This window comes from Rhinoraja longicauda, chromosome 23 (genome assembly GCF_053455715.1).
Source record: "Rhinoraja longicauda isolate Sanriku21f chromosome 23, sRhiLon1.1, whole genome shotgun sequence".
NCBI lineage: Eukaryota > Metazoa > Chordata > Chondrichthyes > Rajiformes > Arhynchobatidae > Rhinoraja > Rhinoraja longicauda.
The window spans coordinates 21,602,083-21,619,907 of record NC_135975.1 but is presented as its reverse complement, the minus strand read 5'-3'; the positions used below and the strand labels follow the sequence as shown (position 1 = coordinate 21,619,907).

Sequence of the window (17,825 nt, the reverse complement as noted above, 5' to 3'; positions counted from 1 at the left end):
GCATTGCAATGCATCAGACACAGTGGATTCCAGCACAACAGGTTGGAATGCTGAAAGACTGAACAATTGTGATTCTAAATACATCAACCCATCAGAAGGATAGGAATACCCAAGATAGTTGGGTTACATAACCTAGGTCCAAAATTTCATACTAGATTCTTCACATACTTCAATTCCAACTGTATACAGATATGAATTTCCTACTTTGATGTCAGATTGATTAACGTGCTACGCATCGAGTCACGTGGATAGAACTTCAAAGGAAGGAGCCGGTTGAGCCAAACCATGAACCTGGCATTGTTTTTTATTGGAGGGTGAGTGTTGCTCCTCCTAACCCTCAAGCAGTGCCCTCTTATCCCAAACTAGCCATTGTTTCCCTTCAGCTGCTAGGTTTCCCAGTGCAAATGCAGCCAGCAACGGGGACCTGAGAAGCTGGTTAAATCCAGTGGTTGTTATCCTTATTATTTAGATTGCCAGATTGCCTTATAAGATGGGCTGGCTGCCCATTGCATGTCACAATAAACTTGGAAGTGATCAGGAGAGGGTCGGGTTTCAAATATGTTTTCATGTCAAAGCCAGCCCCACACAGCAAATTCTGGGTATTAGAATTCACTCTAATATTTCCAGTGTGCCGTTTTTCTCAGAGTGACATTGATATAATTAGACAGCAGTGCCTCATTACTCACTCAGATTGGCAGTGACGATGGTGAAGGGTCGGAGATAGGTTTTCCTGAGGTTTCGCGCTATGGTGTGTGCGTATTCATCGTAGTGCTTCATCAGATGCGCTGTGCCTCCTTCTGTCCGCTGGATCTGTTCCCAATGCTCCTTGTTCTGAGGATCCAAAATGGCACTCGCAGCTCTGACAATATTCTGAAATGAAAATCACAGCATATATTTAAAACCTTCCAGCCAGAGGTAAGTACTGTAATGCCACCATTTTAGTAAGTAGTGGCCAACGTACATGACTGGGATTGGAGCCAGACATAGGAGATTCCGTAGCTGCTGCTACCCTTCATCCCAATTACCAATGTATAGCAATATTACTCCATGTGGTGCAGTATTATTTATGGATAATCTTTTAATCTTTTTTTTTTAAAAGAACTGTGGCCAAAGTCACTGATTAACATCCTCTCTGTGACTGAATGCTTCAATTTGTGCCAACAATGCTGTAAATGACATTCCATTCCTGAACACTAAAATCTGAATTTCAGGGTTTGAACTTACTGTGAACAATTTTTTTCTGTAAAAAAAAAACACATCAAATTTAAATGGCACCATAAAATTACAAGCTAGTCTAAATCTCGTTCCATCACTTTCAACAACCATCTTAAACAGTCTTCAAATTGCAGCTCCGATACATCTGTTGTCAAAACTGAAGCTCAAGTACAGCTAATAGACCACCCGCCTTGTACAGAGACCAACCCCATGTAACTTTCAGAGGTAAGAGTGTAAAACTTTAACTTCTTTTAAGCTGTCCTGAATTTTATTTTGAGTGGTGAACAGTAAGAATGAAATCTTAAAAGAAAGGCTTTTAATATAACATCAAATTTAACAAGCACTTTTCAAATTTAATAATATCTTCCCACTGGATTTACATCTGAATTGTGTATCTGAGGTATGACAGTTTTGTTCTCAGGTTATCTGTTCATACTTTCACATTTAGTGTTCAGAATAATGTTAGCAGCAATGGAGAGATTTGCATATTTTACCGTTCTGTTAAACACTGCTGACAATTCTTATCTGTGTAAGGCACAGAAGTATAATACTCATTGCTTTCCTTTGAGGTGTTAATAAAAAAATATTTTGTTTTCATGCAATGAACATTGAGTGTTGCAGGAAAGATTAGTCAAATCCTTCGAGTTATCCACCTTGGCTTAGTTACTCAAAAGAGACAAAAGGCAGTCCAGGCGGCTGTTCAACACCCCATTGTTCTGGCAGAGTACTCTCTCAAAGTAGTAGCGGGCAACAAGTTTTGGCGGCATGGTGGTGCAGTGCCAGAGACCCGGGTTCGAGCATGACTCGAGGTGCTTGTCTGTACGGAGTTTATACGTTCTCCCCGTGACCTGCGTAGGTTTTCTCCCACACTCCAAAGATAACAGTATAACAGTATAACAGAGCTTTATTTGTCGTTCGGTACCGAAGTACCGAACGAAACTACATAGCAGTCACAGAAAAAAAAAAGAACACAAGACACATAACCCCAACACAAACGTCCATCACAGTGACTCCAAACACCCCCTCACTGTGATGGAGGCAACAAAACTTCCCCTCTCTTCCCCACGCCCACGGACAGACAGCTCGTCCCCGACCAACCCGCACAGTCCCCGCACCGGGCGCTGAAACGTCCCGCGGCCGAACCGGGCGATGAAAGGCCCGCGACCAAGCCTTGCGCAGCTAAGTCCCGTGGTCGAGCCGCACCGGGCACTGTTAAGTCCGCAGTCCAGCGATGAAAAGCCCCGCAGTCGAGCTGCACCGGGCGGTGTTCAGCTCCGCAGCCGAGCTGCACCGGGCACTGTTAAGTCCGCAGTCGAGCCGCACCAGCGATGAAAAGCCCCGCAGCCGAGCTGCACCGGGATGTTAAGCCCCGTAGCCGAGCTGCACCGGGCACTGTTGAGTCCAGCGGCCAAGCCGCAGCGGGATGTAAAGTCCAGCGGCCGAGCCGCACCGGGGTGTAAAGTCCAGCGGCCGAGCCGCAGCGGGTGATGTTAGGCCCCGCAGCCGAGCCGCAGCCCGCGCTGTGAGGAAGAGAAAAGCCCCCCCCCCTCCCACACCCACACCCACCCACACCCCCACCCCCACCACCCCCTCCCACACATACACAACCAAAAAAATATACAAAAACCATCCCAACACCGACACTCAACAAAAAAAAGACGGACAGACTGCTAGTCAGCCGCTGCCGTTAGGTTTGTAGGTTAATTGGCTTCAGTAAAATTGTAAATTGTCCCTAGTGTGCAGGATAGTTTCAGTGCATGGGATGATCATTGATCAGTGTGGACTCAGTGGGCCAAAGGGCCTGTTTCTGTGCTGAATTTCTAAACTAAACTAAACTAGAACTAGCAAAATTAGAGTTATCCTGTGGGCCCCAGGTGTAAAGCACACATACTGAACAGCAGCAGCACTCTGACCTCGCGGGTAACGTATTACCTAGCGGTATACGCAGAAAGCTGAGCACAGTTACAAGTCTTGTTAACTGTTCCAAAATACTAAAGCATACTGTAAAGAGAAATTGTTACAAAGGGAAAATCAGCATATCAGCTGTAAGGATCCAATCCATAAAAGCACTCTTCTTTGTACAGAACTATGAAGAACTAGAGAAGAATAGATTGAATGAAACCCATTTCACAGAAAGCACACATCACTAGATTTTCACTGTAGTTTAAGCCAAATGCAGCAAGAATCAGTTACAACAGATTTCAGTTTTAAAGCTGCAGATTCAGCTACAAGTCACCTTTGGGTAAATGTGAAAGAGCATCTCCTTGGAGAGTAGAGAGGAAATTAAGCAAACAATTGTAATATGTTGAGTGTACATGTATGTGTTAAAAACCACCAAAATTTGTGGTCTTAAGCAGATTTCTTCCTTGCCGTTGAATATATTTGTAGCCATTTATATTAGGACGAGCAAAGTTTCACTCTTACATTTCTGAATTTTAAATGTTTAAGCTTCAGTGAGTGAACTTGGCAGTCCTTCACTGTTTACCGTGGCTTCAAACATAAAGCATATTTTGAATTAGAGCACACGGATACTGCTATTAAATGATAATTACAGTAGTTATGATCATCTATTCACAATAACCAAACATGGCTGGGTATTTGTAGTGGTTTGATGACTTTCCAGATTTCAGTCCCAGTAAAGAAACTGACAGTCTGGATTTTCATAAGGGCAGCTCCACCTTTATTTGACGCCTGTACTTTCCATTATCGAGAGCTTACCTTCCTTAGATCGGGACAGGTGGCCGAGACAAATCTGGAGCTGACTGCACTGTGTAGTGCTCAAACAATGAACCAGCTCTGCCCACTAAACCAATGTAGAAGCCCTTGTCAGCTGCCAAAGCTCCACTCCAGCTTGGCTATCTATCAACGCTAACACGTTTTTAAACATTTCTGAATGTCTCCAGCATTCAGAAACCTATTAAAGCTTTTACAAATAAAGAGAAACGCCAGGGACTGCAGATGCTGGAATCTTGTTCAAAACGCAAAGTGCTGGAGTACACCTCAGGCAGCATCTCTGGAGGGACTGGATAGGCGACGTTTCAGGTCGGGATCCTTCTTCAAACTTTGTCAGTTTGAAGGAAAGTCCCCACCTGAAACATTACCTATTCATTCCCTCACAGATGCTGCCTGATCTGCTGAGTCACTCCAGGATTTTGCATTTTGCTACAAATGAAATAAGCAATTTCATCCATTAAATTTTTTTTTTGACAAATCAACTAATAGCTCTTAACCTTAAAATTAACAGTTAGTTAAAAAAAATCTGGAAGCCAGTTATTTTTAATCTTTCCTCTCTTTGGTCCTCTAGTTTGGGTTCATATGGATGAGCCTGGGGATTCTGCACTGGGGTTATCCTGGCCCAGGTTCTGTGGGCAAATTCCCCAGCGTGGCTGCTGGGAAAACCCAGCGCGTGTACTCACCCTGCCGGGCTCCATGAAGATCCCAATATTGGAGCAACGTTGGGAAATTGGTAGAGAAGGTGGATCTGCAAGTCTGAGGTGCTGTGAAAAGCTTTTTTTTTGTGTGTGCTATCCAGTTAGTGAAAAGACTATACATGACTACAGTCAAGCTGCCCACAGGATCAAGAGAATAACGTTTAGTGCGAGACAAGGTCCAATAAAGTCTGTTTCAAGATAGTCCAAGGGTCTCCAATGAGGTAGATGTGTGGTCATGCTCTCTGGTTGGTGATAGGATGGTTCAGTTGCTTGATAACAGCTGGGAAAAAAACAGTTCCAGAATCAGGAGGAATGTGTTTTCAAACTTCTGTTCCTGTTGCTTAATGGGAAAGGGAAGAAGAGGGAGGGGTCGGGCTGAGACTGGTCCTTGATTATACTGGTGGCCTTGCCGAGACAGGCTGGTGTCGATGAAGCTGAGAGATTGAGTGTTGAGAGATGATGGACGTTCAGCATAGAACAGTCTGCCAAACCCAGCTAAACCAAGGCTATTAAGTTCATCCTTGCCTTTTCCACCCACTTTACGCATCCATCAACATTAATTAAAAACATAAAACAGTACAGCAGGGCAACAGGCCCTTCGGCTATGATGTCTGGTGATATTCACCATACCAAATGATTTTATGCATTTGTCAACAGGTGATGCTACTTTCCTGGCTGTAGGTTAGTATGTTATAGAAACAGGAACTGCTCCATTTGTTCACCTTTGGGATTTATTATTAAAACCATTGACAAACAGGTTATTCAATATTATAACTGTATTTGGGAGGCTAAGGAGAAAAGAAATGCAAGGACACGGTATAAAGAACATTTAAAATCTAAAATTATTTATCACACTGGATATGAAAATCTACAAATAATAATACCTCAGATTAGAAATAATTAAAGTACTCTCAATAGACAATAGGTGCAGGAGTAGGCCATTCAGCCCTTCGAGCCAGCACCGCCATTCAATGCGATCATGGCTGATCACTCTCAATCAGTACCCCGTTCCTGCCTTCTCCCCATACCCCCTCACTCCGCTATCCTTAAGAGCTCTATCCAGCTCTCTCTTGAAAGCATCCAACGAACTGGCCTCCACTGCCTTCTGAGGCAGAGAATTCCACACCTTCACCACTCTCTGACTGAAAAAGTTCTTCCTCATCTCCGTTCTAAATGGCCTACCCCTTATTCTTAAACTGTGGCCCCTTGTTCTGGACTCCCCCAACATTGGGAACATGTTTCCTGCCTCTAATGTGTCCAATCTCCTAATTATCTTATATGTTTCAATAAGATCCCCCCTCATCCTTCTAAATTCCAGTGTATACAAGCCCAATCGCTCCAGCCTTTCAACATACGACAGTCCCGCCATTCCGGGAATTAACCTAGTGAACCTACGCTGCACGCCCTCCATAGCAAGAATATCCTTCCTCAAATTTGGAGACCAAAACTGCACACAGTACTCCAGGTGCGGTCTCACCAGGGCCCGGTACAACTGTAGAAGGACCTCTTTGCTCCTATACTCAACTCCTCTTGTTACGAAGGCCAACATTCCATTGGCTTTCTTCACTGCCTGCTGTACCTGCATGCTTCCTTTCAATGACTGATGCACTAGGACACCCAGATCTCGTTGAACTCCCCCTCCTCCTAACTTGACACCATTCAGATAATAATCTGCCTTTCTATTCTTACTTCCAAAGTGAATAACCTCACACTTATCTACATTAAACTGCATCTGCCATGTATCCGCCCACTCACACAACCTGTCCAAGTCACCCTGCAGCCTTATTGCGTCTTCCTCACAATTCACACTACCCCCCAGCTTAGTATCATCTGCAAATTTGCTAATGGTACTTTTAATCCCTTCGTCTAAGTCATTAATGTATATCGTAAATAGCTGGGGTCCCAGCACCGAACCTTGCGGTACCCCACTGGTCACTGCCTGCCATTCCGAAAGGGCCCCATTTATCCCCACTCTTTGCTTTCTGTCTGTCAACCAATTTTCTATCCATGTCAGTACCCTACCCCCAATACCATGTGCCCTAATTTTGCCCACTAATCTCCTATGTGGGACCTTGTCGAAGGCTTTCTGAAAGTCGATGTACACCATATCCACTGACTCTCCCCTGTCAATTTTCCTAGTTACATCCTCAAAAAATTCCAGTAGATTTGTCAAGCATGATTTCCCCTTCGTAAATCCATGCTGACTCGGAATGATCCCGTTACTACTATCCAAATGCTCAGCAATTTCGTCTTTTATAATTGACTCCAGCATCTTCCCCACCACTGATGTCAGACTAACTGGTCTATAATTACCTGTTTTCTCTCTCCCTCCTTTCTTAAAAAGTGGGATAACATTTGCTATCCTCCAATCCACAGGAACTGATCCTGAATCTATAGAACATTGAAAAATGATCTCCAATGCTTCCACTATTTCTAGAGCCACCTCCTTAAGTACCCTGGGATGCAGACCATCAGGCCCTGGGGATTTATCAGCCTTCAGTCCCATCAGTCTACCCAAAACCATTTCCTGCCTAATGTGGATTTCCTTCAGTTCCTCCATCACCCTAGGTTCTCCGGCCCCTAGAACATTTGGGAGATTGTGTGTATCTTCCTCAGTGAAGACAGATCCAAAGTAACGGTTTAACTCGTCTGCCATTTCTTTGTTCCCCATAATAAATTCCCCTGTTTCTGTCTTCAAGGGACCCACATTTGCCTTGACTATTTTTTTCCTCTTCACGTACCTAAAAAAACTTTTGCTATCCTCCTTTATATTATTGGCTAGTTTACCCTCGTACCTCCTTTTCTCCCCGTATTGCCTTTTTAGTTAACTTTTGTTGCTCTTTAAAAGAGTCCCAATCCTCTGTCTTCCCACTCTTCTTTGCTATGTTATACTTCCTCTCCTTAATTTTTATGCTGTCCCTGACTTCCCTTGTCAGCCACAGGTGTCTCTTACTCCCCTTAGAGTCTTTCCACCTCTTTGGAATAAATTGATCCTGCAACCTCTGCATTATTCCCAGGAATACCTGCCATTGCTGTTCTACCGTCTTCCCTGCTAGGGCCTCCTTCCAGTCAATTTTGGCCAGCTCCTGCCTCATGCCTCTGTAATCCCCTTTGCTATACTGTAATACTGACACTTCCGATTTTCCCTTCTGCCTTTCCATTTGCAGAGTAAAACTTATCATGTTGTGATCACTGCCTCCTAATGGCTCTTTTACCTCTAGTCCCCTTATCAGATCAGGATCATTACACAACACTAAATCCAGAATTGTCTTCTCCCTGGTCGGCTCCAGTACAAGCTGTTCTAAGAATCCATCTCGAAGGCACTCTACAAACTCTCTTTCCTGGGGTCCATTTCCAACCTGATTTTCCCAGTCTACCTGCATGTTGAAATCTCCCATAACCACCGGAGGAGTTGGCTGCGCCTAACGGCTGCGGCTCTCTGGCAGTCTGTTGTCTTTTTTTCTTTTTTTTTGTTTGTGTCGGTGTTGGGATGGTTTTTGTTTCTGTTTTTGGCTGTGTATGTGTGGTGGGGGTGTGTGGTGGGGGTGTGGGGTGGGGTGGGGGGGTGGGGCGGGGGGGAAACCTTTATTTTATTAGGTCTCTTCCCCGGGGCGCGGCTCGGCTGCGGGCCTTAACATTGCCGGCGCAGCTCGGCTGCGGGACGTTTCAGTGCCCGGTGCGGGCTCGGCTGCGGGCCTTAACATTGCCGGCGCAGCTCGGCTGCGGGACGTTTCAGTGCCCGGTGCGGCTCGGCTGCGGGCCTTAACATTGCCGGCGCAGCTCGGCCGCGGGACGTTTCAGTGCCCGGTGCGGCTCGGCCGCTGGACTTAACATCGCCCGGTGCGGCCGCGGGACGTTTCAGTGCCCGGTGCGGCTCGGCCGCTGGACTTAACATCGCCCGGTGTGGCCGCGGGACGTTTCAGTGCCCGGTGCGGCTTGGCCGCTGGACTTAACATCGCCCGGTGTGGCCGCGGGACGTTTCAGTGCCCGGTGTGGCCGCGGGACGTTTCAGTGCCCGGTGCGGCTCGGCCGCGGGACGTTTCAATGCCCGGTGCGGCTCGGCCGCTGGACTTAACATCGCCCGGTGTGGCCGCGGGACGTTTCAGTGCCCGGTGCGGCTTGGCCGCTGGACTTAACATCGTCAGCGCTGTTCGGCCGCGGGACGTTTCAGTGCCCGGTGCGGCTCGGCCGTTGGACTTAACATCGCCCGGTGCGGCCGCGGGACGTTTCGGTGCCCGGGGCGGCTCGGCCGGGGGGCCTTCCATCCCCTTGCGGGGGCTGTGCGTGTCGTTTGCCTCGGTAGGGGTCGAGCTGCCTGTCCGTGGGTGCGGGGGGAAGAGAGGGGAAGTTTTTGTTGCCTCCATCACAGTGAGGGGGTGTTTGGAGTCACTGTGATGGATGTTTGTGTTGGGGTCGGGTGTCCTGTGTTCTTTTCTTTTTGCTGTATTTTGTGTGACTGCTGAAATTTCGCTCGGTGTTGTGCCGAGTGACAATAAAGTGTTGTTATGTTATGTTTAGCATTACATTTTTGACACGCCAATTTTATCTCCTGATTCAACTTGCACCCTATGTCGAGGCTACTGTTTGGGGGCCTATAGATAACTCCCATTAGGGTCTTTTTACCCTTACAATTTCTCATTTCTATCCATACTGATTCAACATCTCCTGATTCTATGTCACCCCTTGCAAGGGAATGAATATCATTCCTTACCATCAGAGCAACCCCACCCCCTCTGCCCACCTGTCTGTCTTTTCTATACATTGTGTACCCCTGAATATTCAGTTCCCAGCCCTGGTCCTCTTGTAGCCATGTCTCAGTGATCCCTACAACATCATACTTGCCCATGACTAACTGAGCCTCAAGCTCATCCACTTTATTTTTTATACTACGCGCATTTAAGTACAACACTTTAACTTCTGTATTCACCTCCCCTCTCACATCGGTCACAATTGGCCCTGCCCTTAATTTCTTTTCCCCTCTAGAACTTCTGCTCCCATTCTTCCGAGAGTCTTTTGCAATATCTCCTGTATTCCCTTTTTTTTTTTAACCTCATCTTCATATTCACAATTTGTTAACCCCTCCCCCCCACTACTTAGTTTAAAGCCACAGGTGTCACACTAGCAAACCTGCCTGCCAGAATGTTTGTCCCCCTGCTGTTAAGATGTAACCCGTCCCTTTTGTACAAGTCACCCCTAGCCCAGAAGAGATCCCAGTGGTCCAGAAATCTAAATCCCTGCTCTCTGCACCAGCCCCTCAGCCATAAATTCATACCCTCTATCTCTCCGTTCCTGGCCTCACCAGCACGAGGTACCGGTAGCAGTCCAGAGATAACCACCTTCGACGTCTTACTTCTCAGTGTTTTTCCCAACTCTCTAAACTCCCGCTGTAGCACCTCCTTCCTCTTCCGCCCGACGTCATTCGTGCCCACATGCACAACGACTTCAGGTTGATCGCCTTCCCTCACTAGGATTTTCTGAAGCCGGTCCGTGATGTGTTGAACCCTGGCACCAGGGAGGCAACAGACCATCCTCAAGTCCCTCCTGCTGCCACAGAATCTTCTGTCCGTCCCTCGGACTATGGAGTCACCGACCACTACGGCTCTTCCTGACTTCGGTCTCCCCTGTCGAGTATCCTTGCCAACAGGACCGCCACTCGGACTGGAAACGTCTTCTGCCCCGACAGTTCCCAAGAGGGTATACCTATTTGCAATAGGCACAGCCACTGGGGTCTCCTGTAGTCCTCGTCCACTCCCCCCTGAAACAGTCTCCCACCTTCGCTCGACCTGGACCCTTGGCGTGACAGCCTCACAATAGGTCCTGTCGAGGAAACTCTCGCATTCCCGGATGGCCCTGAGGTCATCCAACTGCCTCTCCAACTCCACCACACGTCCCTTCAGGAGCTGCACCTGGACACAGTTCTTGCAGGTGTAGCTCCCAGAAGCTCCAGCGACGTCCCTGTCTTCCCACATCCTGCAGGAAACACACTGCACCAACTTTTCCGCCATTACCTTGTGTCTGGCTTAAAACAATTGTAACCTCCTCGCCAAAGACTCGCAGCCAAAGACTCGCACTTTTCTCACAGGGCTGCACCCTTTTGCAAGTCTTGCTTATATCACCAATTAAATTGCCTGATTGTCCAATTTACCAGACTTCTCACTTAAATGATCAACCAATCCACGTATTCTCTTCTGACTGACTTATTACACTGTAATTCCCACTCACTTACAGCCAATGGTGGTCCTCTCTCCAACTTCCCGACCTTTACAGACTGATTAACAGTGCCCTATTGGCGCTCTTTTTAAACTGCCGTTTCTACCACTATTAACAGGTACTTACTTTCAGCCAATGGTTGTCCTCTCTCCAACTTCCCGACCTTTACAGACCTCTCGCAACATCTTTATACACATTTACCCAATGGTAATCAGAAGATTTCAATCTCCAATGAGGACATTGACAGGAGTGAAAAATGTGTACTTTCCAAATATGTTTGTTGAACATATCTCAGTGGATCTCATGGAAAAAGGAGCTTTGAATTGAAATGAAAATGTGTATCAGGAGTTTTGAGTCCTGCAGCTTATTACTGATTGGAAAGATTATGTGAGTGTTGGAGTAGGAGGCTGAGGGAAGTAAATTCAGAATTGCCTTCTTTAGAAAGGTTTGAAAAATAATTTGCACATGTCGTGCACAACAGGAAGCCTTAAAAGAAATCAGCATTGACTATTAATAATATAAAAATAAACAATGCAGCACCAGATACCAACCTCATTAAACTCAACATCTTGAGTTGCTGCCAGTTCAAAATCCTGTTGGTTTCCCTCATATTGAAGGATCCTCTTGATCAGCTCGTAAGCTATTTTCACGTCATTCCCATAATAAGTTTGAGTGTGTTTGGTGGCATTCTGCAGCATGCTGGCGAGTTTCTTTGAGTTATCTGTATTCATCCTGGTTTCGTTGCGATGAAGTTTTTCCATCTGTTTGCAAAACATAACAAAAAAAAGTCAGTAAATTGTACAACTGCAGAGTTGTAAGAAACAATTTGAACAACTGGGATAAACTATGGACTGTATTTATAAACTCAAGTCTCGGATGGCACCAGTAAATTGTGTAATTATGTTTTAAAAGGGAACAGCACACAACTGCCTTGCTGAAACTGCTTCACATAATGATCCTTACAAGCACGGAATGCTGCCATCAATTTGAATCCAAAAAAGGTCCCACAAAAATTAATGTTTAATGATCCTTTTTTATTTATTTTTCTTACTGTGGACTCTTGAGAAATTAAGATGACAGGAAAATTGTGCTGCTCTACATTACAAAAGCATATTGCATCTGTTGTCCACTTTTCCATAGTTTAAAATCTTATTGGACAAACGGCATTATGATTACACAGCCGATAATTAATAGACATCAAAATTCCTTTGCACAACTCTGAAAGAAATGGTACTTGCAGTTCACATTTGACTCTATGTCTAATACACATTTCAGGATGCCTTGGCACTGAGTGGGAAATTCAACTCTTCAATTTGTGGCATGATTTTTGTTTGCCTTACATTTATTCCAATGTGAAACTCTCCCAAATGATGCCAGCAATAGTGAAATGGTGCAAGATTAAACTTACTAATCTGAAAAAAAAACCCAAGCTCATCTGAAAACTCGTGGAACGAGGAGTGAGCACTTCCCTCTGCTACTGGATCTTTGACCTGACCAACAGACCATAATCAGTGAGGATTGATGACAAATCATCCTCTACGATAATCCTCAAAACTGGTGCCATGTAAGGATGCATTCTCAGCCCCCTACTATACTCCTTATACACTCATGACTGTGCAGCCAAATATCAATCCAACTCAATTTGTAAATTCACAGACGACATCACCGTACAAGGCCGGATATCAAATAATGATGATACGGAGTACATGAAGGAGATTGAGAACGTTGTAACTTGGTGTTAAGACAACAACTTCTCCCTCAACGTCAGCAAGACAAAGGAGATTGTGATTGACTGCAAGAAGCAAAGCAGTACACACACTCCCTGGTATACAATGATGGCACTGGAGTAGAGATGGTAGAAAGCTTCAAGTTCTTAGGAGTAAATATCATCAGCAAATTGTCTTGGACCAGCCCCATCAAAGCTACGGCCAAGAAAGCATGTCAATGCTTCAACTTCCTTAGAATGCTAAGGAAGTTCGGCATGTCCCCAACAACCCCCACCAATTTCTACAGATTCGACGTAGAAAGCATTTTATTGGGATGCATCACAGCCTGTTTTGGGTACAGCTCTATCCATGACCTCAAGAAATTGCAGAGAGTTGTGGATGTAGCCAACACCATTATGCAAACCAATCTCCTTTCCATTGACCAAATTTACACTTCACCCTGCCTCGGCAAGGCCACCAGCAAAATCACGGACCAGTCTCACTCTCTCTTCTCCCCTCTCCCATCAGCCAAGAGGTGCGAAGTTTGAAAACGCATACCTCCAGATTCAGGGACGGTATTTTCCCCACTATTATCAGGCAACTAAACGGTCTTCTCATCAGCTACAGTGCGGTTGTGATCTCCCATCTACCTCATTGGAGACCTTTGAACTATTTTGAATCCACATTTAGCTGGCACTAAATGTTGTACCCTTTATCCTTTAACTGTGCATGGTGGACGACTAGATTGTAATCATGTATAGTCTTTCTTTGACCGGATAGCATGCAAACAAAAACTTTTCACTTGTGCCTCTCCACAGAGGGCACAATCAGCACTTTAGTCAAAGGTGAAAATTATACTAATAACCTGGTACATAAAGTGCTGGAGTAACTCAGCGGGTCAGGCAGCATCTCTGGATCATCTATCCGTGTTCTCTGGAGAACATGGATAGATGAAGTTTCGGGTTGGGACACTTCCCGTTTCGAGATGCTGCGTGACCCGCTGAGTTACTCTAGCATTTTGAGTCCTTTTTTTGTAAACCAGCGTCTGTAGTTCCTTTTTTCTACCTTTAAACTGGGTTTATTCTAATGCTTTACTGGTTCCTGCAGCTTTGATCAAGTAGAGCATATTTATTGTCCTTTACAAGAATAAACGGTCTCTATCACTAAGTACAGTCAGAGGAAGGGAAAACCCTTTAATTTTGAGAAAGGCAAAACCACCTGCAGATTCCACATGTGGTTAACCACCTATTAACTAATTCCCTCTGCAGAGATGCTATGTGTCTGGCTGCATAATTCTAATGTATTCTGTTTTAATTCAGGTTTGCAGCATCTGCAATATTCTGCCTCTGTATGAGTGGCAGCATTGACATGTACAATAAAGGCAACTTACAATAGACTTGAGCTGAATAAAGGTAAGCGTGGTACAGTTGAAAAGGTCAGGGGGAAGCCAGCCTTTTTCTTCATTGCAGTGACGAATTGCAGTGCCTGCAAAGAAAAATTAAGATCTGATTACCAGCGAGCCATTGTTCATTTCTTTAATAACAGTCAGTATATTCAAACACTTTCAGGGTGACAGCATGACAACTTGGTAAGTTACAGCCAAAGTAACCCTTTGTTCAGTAAGTCAATCTTTAATATTGTATAATGGCATAGGTTCGGGGAACCATTAGACCAAAGCTGAAAGAATATGCAAAAGGGAGAGGGAAAGAAAGATTGGGAGAACAAGCCTAGAGGTGACATTTGGTGGCTTGCAGAGAAAAAAAAATTACACATGAAAACGGTATCTATGAATTTATTCATTTCTGACACCAATGCATATCAAAGCCAAACAGAAGGTATTTAAAGGTGCTGCAAGGTCCTAGTTGGAACTCAGTGTAATAACTGCCCACTGATTAAATGGAACATTTCACTGCTGACTGACAGCTCTGGGCACCTCTTCCTTTTTTTTTAAACAAAAGGTTTGTCACAAATTGCACTGAACTCAGTCAGTTTACTGTCCTTTCACATTCATCAAAAGATGGCGGCACGGTAGCGCAGCGGTAGAGTTGCTGCTTTACAGCGAATGCAGCGCCGGAGACTCAGGTTCGATCCTGACTACGGGTGCTGCACTGTAAGGAGTTTGTACGTTCTCCCCGTGACCTGCGTGGGTTTTCTCCGAGATCTTCGGTTTCCTCCCACACTCCAAAGACGTACAGGTATGTAGGTTAATTGGCTGGGTAAATGTAAAAATTGTCCCTAGTGGGTGTAGGATAGTGTTAATGTATGGGGATCGCTGGGCGGCACGGACTTGGTGGGCCGAATAGGCCTGTTTCCGGCTGTAGATATATGATATGATATGATATGATAATAGCTTTTATGTTGGGTTAACGTAGCCAAATTCCAGAGTACAGATTGCAAGGGACTGTGTGCAGGTCAAAGTTAAACCATGGGGACTCTGTGTGTTTTCTGTTGCCTCAGAGACCAGCTGAATGCAGACCCTGGCATGTGGATTGTGAATTCTGGCTGGCGGAGCTATGGAATTTCACAGCGAAGGAGAGGGAATTTTGGCCATCCCCTCCCATGGCAACTTTCAGATGTTAATCCACTTAGGTTTTCTGCCTATACTTATCTTAGATAAATTACATCATACTGCTGACAAGGAATCAAGGAGTCTGAGATTTTAATGAATCGAAATAAAATGAAACAAAAAAGAATATTCGGCAGGCCAAGCAACCGATGGATTTTGTGCAATAAACTTTCAGTAGAACTTTTAAAATCACATAAACTGTCCCACTTGCCACAGATGCTGCCTTACTTGCCAACTATTTCTAGGATTTTAAATTTTCATTTCAGATTTCCAACATGGATTTTACATTTGTTTTTCTTAAATTTGTTCATCAAGCTAACTTTTCATTATCGGTTGTAAAAAAATCTGAACATCTAGAGAAGAAACAAGATATTTCCCAAACGAATAAATTGTCACTTATTTATTCAGTCTTGATCCATGTAGAAACATAGAAAATAGGTGCAGGAGGAGGCCATTCCACCGAGCCAGCACCGCCATTCATTGTGGTCATGGCTGATCCTCCACAATCAGTAACCTGTGCCCAACTTCTCCCCATATCCCTTGATTCCACTAGCCCCCAGAGCTCTATCTAACTCTCTCTTAAATTCATCCACTGATTCTCAGTGTGGCAGGGAATTCCACAAATTTACAACTCTCTGGGTGAAGAAGTTTCTTCTCACCTTAGTTTTAAATGGCCTCCCCTTTATTCTAAGACTGTGGCCCCTGGTTCTGGACTCCCCCAACATTGTAGTATTATTTAATTATGTAAAATTTCACTGAGAGTGGTGGAGTATTTCATCTAAGCGTAAGTTGACAGAATGTGACTAACTAGATAACAGTGGCCTTATGGGATATGCTAAGAGAGATGACATGAGACAGAGCCAAGAAAGGGCGGCACGGTGGTGTAGTGGTAGAGCTACTGCCTTACAGCGCCAGAGACCCTTTTCGTTCCTGACTACAGGTGCTTGTCTGTACTGAGTTTGTACGTTCTCCCCGTGAACTGCGAGGGCTTTCTCCGAGATCTTCGGTTTCCTCCCACACTCCAAAGGCATACAGATTTGTAGGTTAATTGGCTTGGTGTAAATGTAAAATTGCCCGTAGTGTGTGTGGGGTAGTGTTAAAGGTGTGGACTTGGTGGGCTGAAGGGCCTGTTTCCACGCTGTATCCCTAAACTATACTAGAGCAGACAGATGCTGCTTCACCTGTTGAGTTCTTCCAGCAGTCTGCATCTCGCTCCAGATTCCAGCATCTGCTGTGTGTTGTGCCTCTGTCAGTCATTGTAATAACTTGGTAATATTCCATTTTTATCAACAAAACTTTTGCAATCTCTTGTTTTTCCAAGTGGAGGTTTTCATGAAATACTTAATTAAATTGCGCACAATCAAATCTTTCATTTGAAGTTTGCCATTTCAACTATTTACTTTATAATAGTCTTTTTCTGCATCTGACTGCAGTTTTGTTTAAACTACATTCCTGAACAGTAAGGGTCTGGGCAGGTTTTTAAAAAGGGTGAGAACCACAACTAGTTAACAAAGGTCATATTGTTACTTGTGTTAGTGTAATTCCCTCTACAGGTTGAACAAACAATGGATGTTAGGGAGTAACGTATATGATGGTTAAACATTACTCAGACCTTACCCTTGGAACAAAGAATCCAATTCAACCCAGTGCAGAAAGGTCACAACTCAAATTAAACTTAATAAATATGGGTTCATCACAGCTCGTTCAGAATTATTAAAGTCAAATCATCTTTAACTCTTGATCAAGTTCTTTGATCAATAATTGGAGAGTCAATAAAGGTAGTCAGGTTGATGTTTAATATAGGGATTTTCAGGAAATATCAAATGTCAATATATAAATGCAAATTGGTATAAAATAAGTGCATCGGCTCAAATTTTCTACTAGTTTCAATGTCAAATATTCCAACTAATGCAAGTTTTTTTGCAGCCTGATAGCAATGAAGTTATAAAAAATAATAAAAACCCAGATTGATCATGAATCTCTCAGCGATTTAGAAATGTATATAATGGGAAAAGTGCAATGAGGTAGAAGTGAGAAAAAGTTACTTCTACAAATATTGGTCTGGATTTTGCTGTCAATGGTTACGTGCATCACTCACTGCTGGCCTCAAAGAAAATTGCTGACAAAAACCTAGCAACCTCCGTTGTATACTCTACTCCTTTGGCTGTGTTGGCTGTGGCTGGGCACTAATTCCAGGAAATCCCTGGCATCTATGCACTGCACTCTCACCAAAGTGGTTGAGCCACCAGTTACCATTGAAGAATTGAGATAAGCAGTCAATGGGAAAGGAAAAGCACAATTTTAGATAACAGTTCAAATATTTCTGAATGGGAATTAGAGATTGCAACATACTGATATGGTTAAGGTACTAACTATATTAAATATTTTTGTTTAACTATTTTGTTTACATTATTTTAATATAATTCAGTTTTGAATTCATTATGATTTAATTACTGTCCGCATTCTAGAATTGGTTTATTCAGTAGTGTAATGCAACAATCATTAACAATCAACTGCAGACTGTGCAGCAAAAAAAAATCCAGAGTATTTTGCAACAAAAATACTCTGCAAATGGATGTGTATATGAATACTCTGCAAGTATATGAATTCTTCTTAATGCCACTGAGTTTCTTTGGTTACATTGGAGAAGGCTAAAACAAGAGACCAGCTTGAGAAAGGACATGCTGAATCACTGAG

General features: G+C 44.2%; 1 protein-coding gene across 2 annotated transcripts in view; it reads right to left on the bottom strand.

The window, feature by feature from the left end:
* Positions 1-17,825, bottom strand: part of celsr1a (cadherin EGF LAG seven-pass G-type receptor 1a) — a 286,490-nt gene that overhangs the window by 29,827 nt on the left and 238,838 nt on the right. For both annotated transcript variants that reach the window (XM_078419812.1, XM_078419813.1), the window contains exons 18-20: positions 13,953-14,047; positions 11,408-11,617; positions 687-870 (exon numbers count right to left, since the gene is read on the bottom strand). In XM_078419812.1, coding sequence (XP_078275938.1) covers positions 687-870; positions 11,408-11,617; positions 13,953-14,047 — 489 coding nt within the window. The remainder of the gene's footprint in view (positions 1-686; positions 871-11,407; positions 11,618-13,952; positions 14,048-17,825) is intronic.